This window comes from Artibeus jamaicensis, unplaced genomic scaffold (assembly GCF_021234435.1).
Source record: "Artibeus jamaicensis isolate MK-2021 breed Jamaican fruit bat unplaced genomic scaffold, CSHL_Jam_final contig_240, whole genome shotgun sequence".
Classification (NCBI taxonomy): Eukaryota; Metazoa; Chordata; class Mammalia; order Chiroptera; family Phyllostomidae; genus Artibeus; species Artibeus jamaicensis.
In genome coordinates, this window is record NW_026521506.1 from 17,097,767 (window position 1) to 17,100,732 (window position 2,966).

General features: G+C 33.5%; 1 protein-coding gene across 1 annotated transcript; it reads left to right on the top strand.

The window, feature by feature from the left end:
* Positions 1 to 1,346: 1,346 nt before the first annotated feature.
* On the top strand, positions 1,347 to 2,179 carry LOC119034532 (40S ribosomal protein S3a-like). The gene is given in 1 exon segment (XM_053662369.1): positions 1,347 to 2,179. A coding segment is annotated over 1 exon segment (795 nt). The 5' UTR covers positions 1,347 to 1,357; the 3' UTR covers positions 2,153 to 2,179.
* The last annotated feature ends 787 nt before the right edge of the window (positions 2,180 to 2,966 follow it).

Genomic DNA, 2,966 nt, shown 5'->3' on the forward strand with positions numbered 1-2,966 from the left:
GTTGTAAAAAAAATAACCATGCTAATACAAACCAAAAGAAAGGAGAAGTAACTATATCAATTTCAGGCAAACCAGACTTCAGAACAAGGGAAGTTATCAGAAATTAAGTGGGGCATTGTATAATGACAAAGAGGGTCAATATTCCAAGAAGATGTTAATCTTTATTGTGTATATGCCTAACAACAGAGTATCAAAATACCTAAGACAAAAACTGGTAGAACTGCAAGGAGAAATAGATGAATCCAATCAGAAAAGAACAGATTCAACAGCAGAAAATCAGTGAAGACAAGGTTGAACTCAACAGCACCATCAATCAACTGGATATAATTGACTTGTATAGACTACTTCATCCAAAACCAGCAGATAACATGTTTTTCTCAGGCTTACTGGGAACATCACCAAGATAGACCACATTCTGGGCCATAAAGCATACCTCAACAATTTAAAGCAATAGAAATAATACAATGTCTACTTTGAGATGAGAAAAATAGAATTAAATTAGAAATCAATAATATAAGGACTGCTGGAGAATCCCCAAATACTTGGACATTAAACAATACACTTCTAGAAAAACACAAATTATCAATTTCAAGAAAAATTTTAGAAATATTTTGAACTAAATGGAAAGAAAAATACAACTTATCAAAATTTATGGGATGCAGTGAAACTAGTGCTTATAGGGGAATTTATAGCATTGAATGCATATATTGGAAAAGAAAAAAGGTCTAAAGTCAATAACTTAAGCTTTCACTTTAGGAAAGTAGGAAATGAAGAGCAAATGACATCCCAAGTAGGCAAAACAAACAAAAACATTTCCTCCCAAACCATAACAATATAAATTAGAGCAGAAATCAATACAATTGAGAACAATAAATCAATAGAAAAATCGATGAAAGTGAAAACTAGTTCTTTGAAAAAAGTAATAAAATCAGTACAACTCTAGCCAGGCTAACAAAGAGAGAGAGGGAGAGAGAGAGAGAAAACACAATTACTAACATAAGAAATGAAAGAGGGGAAATCTACAGATCTCATGAACAATAAAAGAATAATACAAGAATATTATGAACAACTCTATGCTCACAAAGTTGAAAACCTAAGTGAATAAATCAATTCCTTAAAAGATGCAATCTATCAATATTCACACAAGGAGAAATAGATAATATGAATTGGGACAAGTCTATTAAATAAATTGCATTAGGCCAAGGACTTGAGAAGAAAAGACTAAGTGAGCTCATTGTAAAAGAGCATATTCAGATATTTGCATCAATCCCCATAAACTGCTCATGCAGAGTAAGTGAAAGGAAAAAAAAAGAAAAATAATAAAGAAATTTCTGTTTTTGGCTCCCCGAGCAGCACCATGGTGGTGGGCAAGAATAAGAGCCTGATGAAAGGTGGCAAAAAGGCAGCAAAGAAGAAAGTGGTTGATCCATTTTCTAAGAAAGATTGGTATGATGTGAAAGCACCAGCTATGTTCAACATAAGAAATATTGGAAAAACACTAGTCATGAGAACTCAAGGAACCAAAATCGCATTGGATGGTCTTAAGGGCCATGTATTTGAAGTGAGCCTAGCTGATCTGCAGCATGATGAAGTTGCATTTATAAAATTCAAGCTAATTACTGAGGATGTTCAGGGCAAAAACTGCCTGACTAACTTCCATGGCATGGATCTTACCCATGACAAAATGTGCTCCATGGTCAAAAAATGGCAGACTATGATCAAAGCTCATGTTGATGTCAAGACTACTGGTGGGTATTTGCTTCATTTATTCTGTGTTGGTTTTACCAAAAAATGCAACAATCAGATTTGGAAGACCTCTTACACTCAGCATCAACAGGTCCACCAAATCCAGAATAAAATGATGGAAATCATGACCTGAGAGGTGCAGACAAATGACTTGAAAGAAGTGGTCAATAAATTGATCCCAGATAGAATTGGGAAAGACATAGAAAAGGCTTGCCAATCTATTTATCCATTTCATGATGTCTTTGTTAGAAAAGTCAAAATGCTGAAGAAGCCCAAGTTTGAATTGGGAAAACTCATGGAACTTCATGGTGAAGGTAGCAGTTCTGGAAAAGCTACTGGGGATGAGACAGGTGCTAAAGTTGAACAAGCTGATGGATATGAGCCCCCAGTCCAAGAATCTGTTTAAATTCAGACATTTATTGGTGGCAAATAAAAAGGCCTACTTGTGATATTTTATCTCTAATCATTCTTTTAAAACAATCTTATAGGTTGGTGAATTACATGCTCTGAATTGATAGCAACATGAACTTTTCTGTTCTGGATTTTATCTCTTGTTCTATATAGCTGAGAAAGGGTAGTGATTATTTTAAGCTGCAGTGATCTGGAGGTGTTAAGAGATGGCTAATAAAAGGAAATCCTTTTATAACATGAAAAAAAATTCTTACCAAAAAGGAAACTGAATTAATAATTAAGAACTTTCAAACAGAAAGTGTCAGGCACAGAAATGTTCACTGGTGAATGCTACCAAACATTAAGGAAGAAATTATATCAATTCTCTACAATCTCTTCCAGAAGATAGAAGCAGAGGAGGTGCTTTGTAACTAAATTATTCTATGAGACTAGCCTTACCTTAATCAATATTTTTTGTGAACATACATTAAAAAACCCTCAACAAAATATTATCAAATAAAATCTAACAAGGTATGAAGATAATTATACACTGTACTCAAGTAGGGTTTATCCCAGATATACAAGGCTGGTTCAAAATTCAAAAATCAATTAGTGTAATTCATAACATGAACAGATTATAGAAGGAAAAAATCACATGATTATATCAATAGTTACCAAAAAGGTGTTTGACAAAATCTAGCGTTCATTCACATAAAAATTCTCAGTAAATGAGTAATAAAGGGAAACTTCCTCAACTTGATAAGAACACTTACAAAAAATATATAGCTAACATTACACACAGTTGTGAAAAACTCAAAACCTTCCTACAT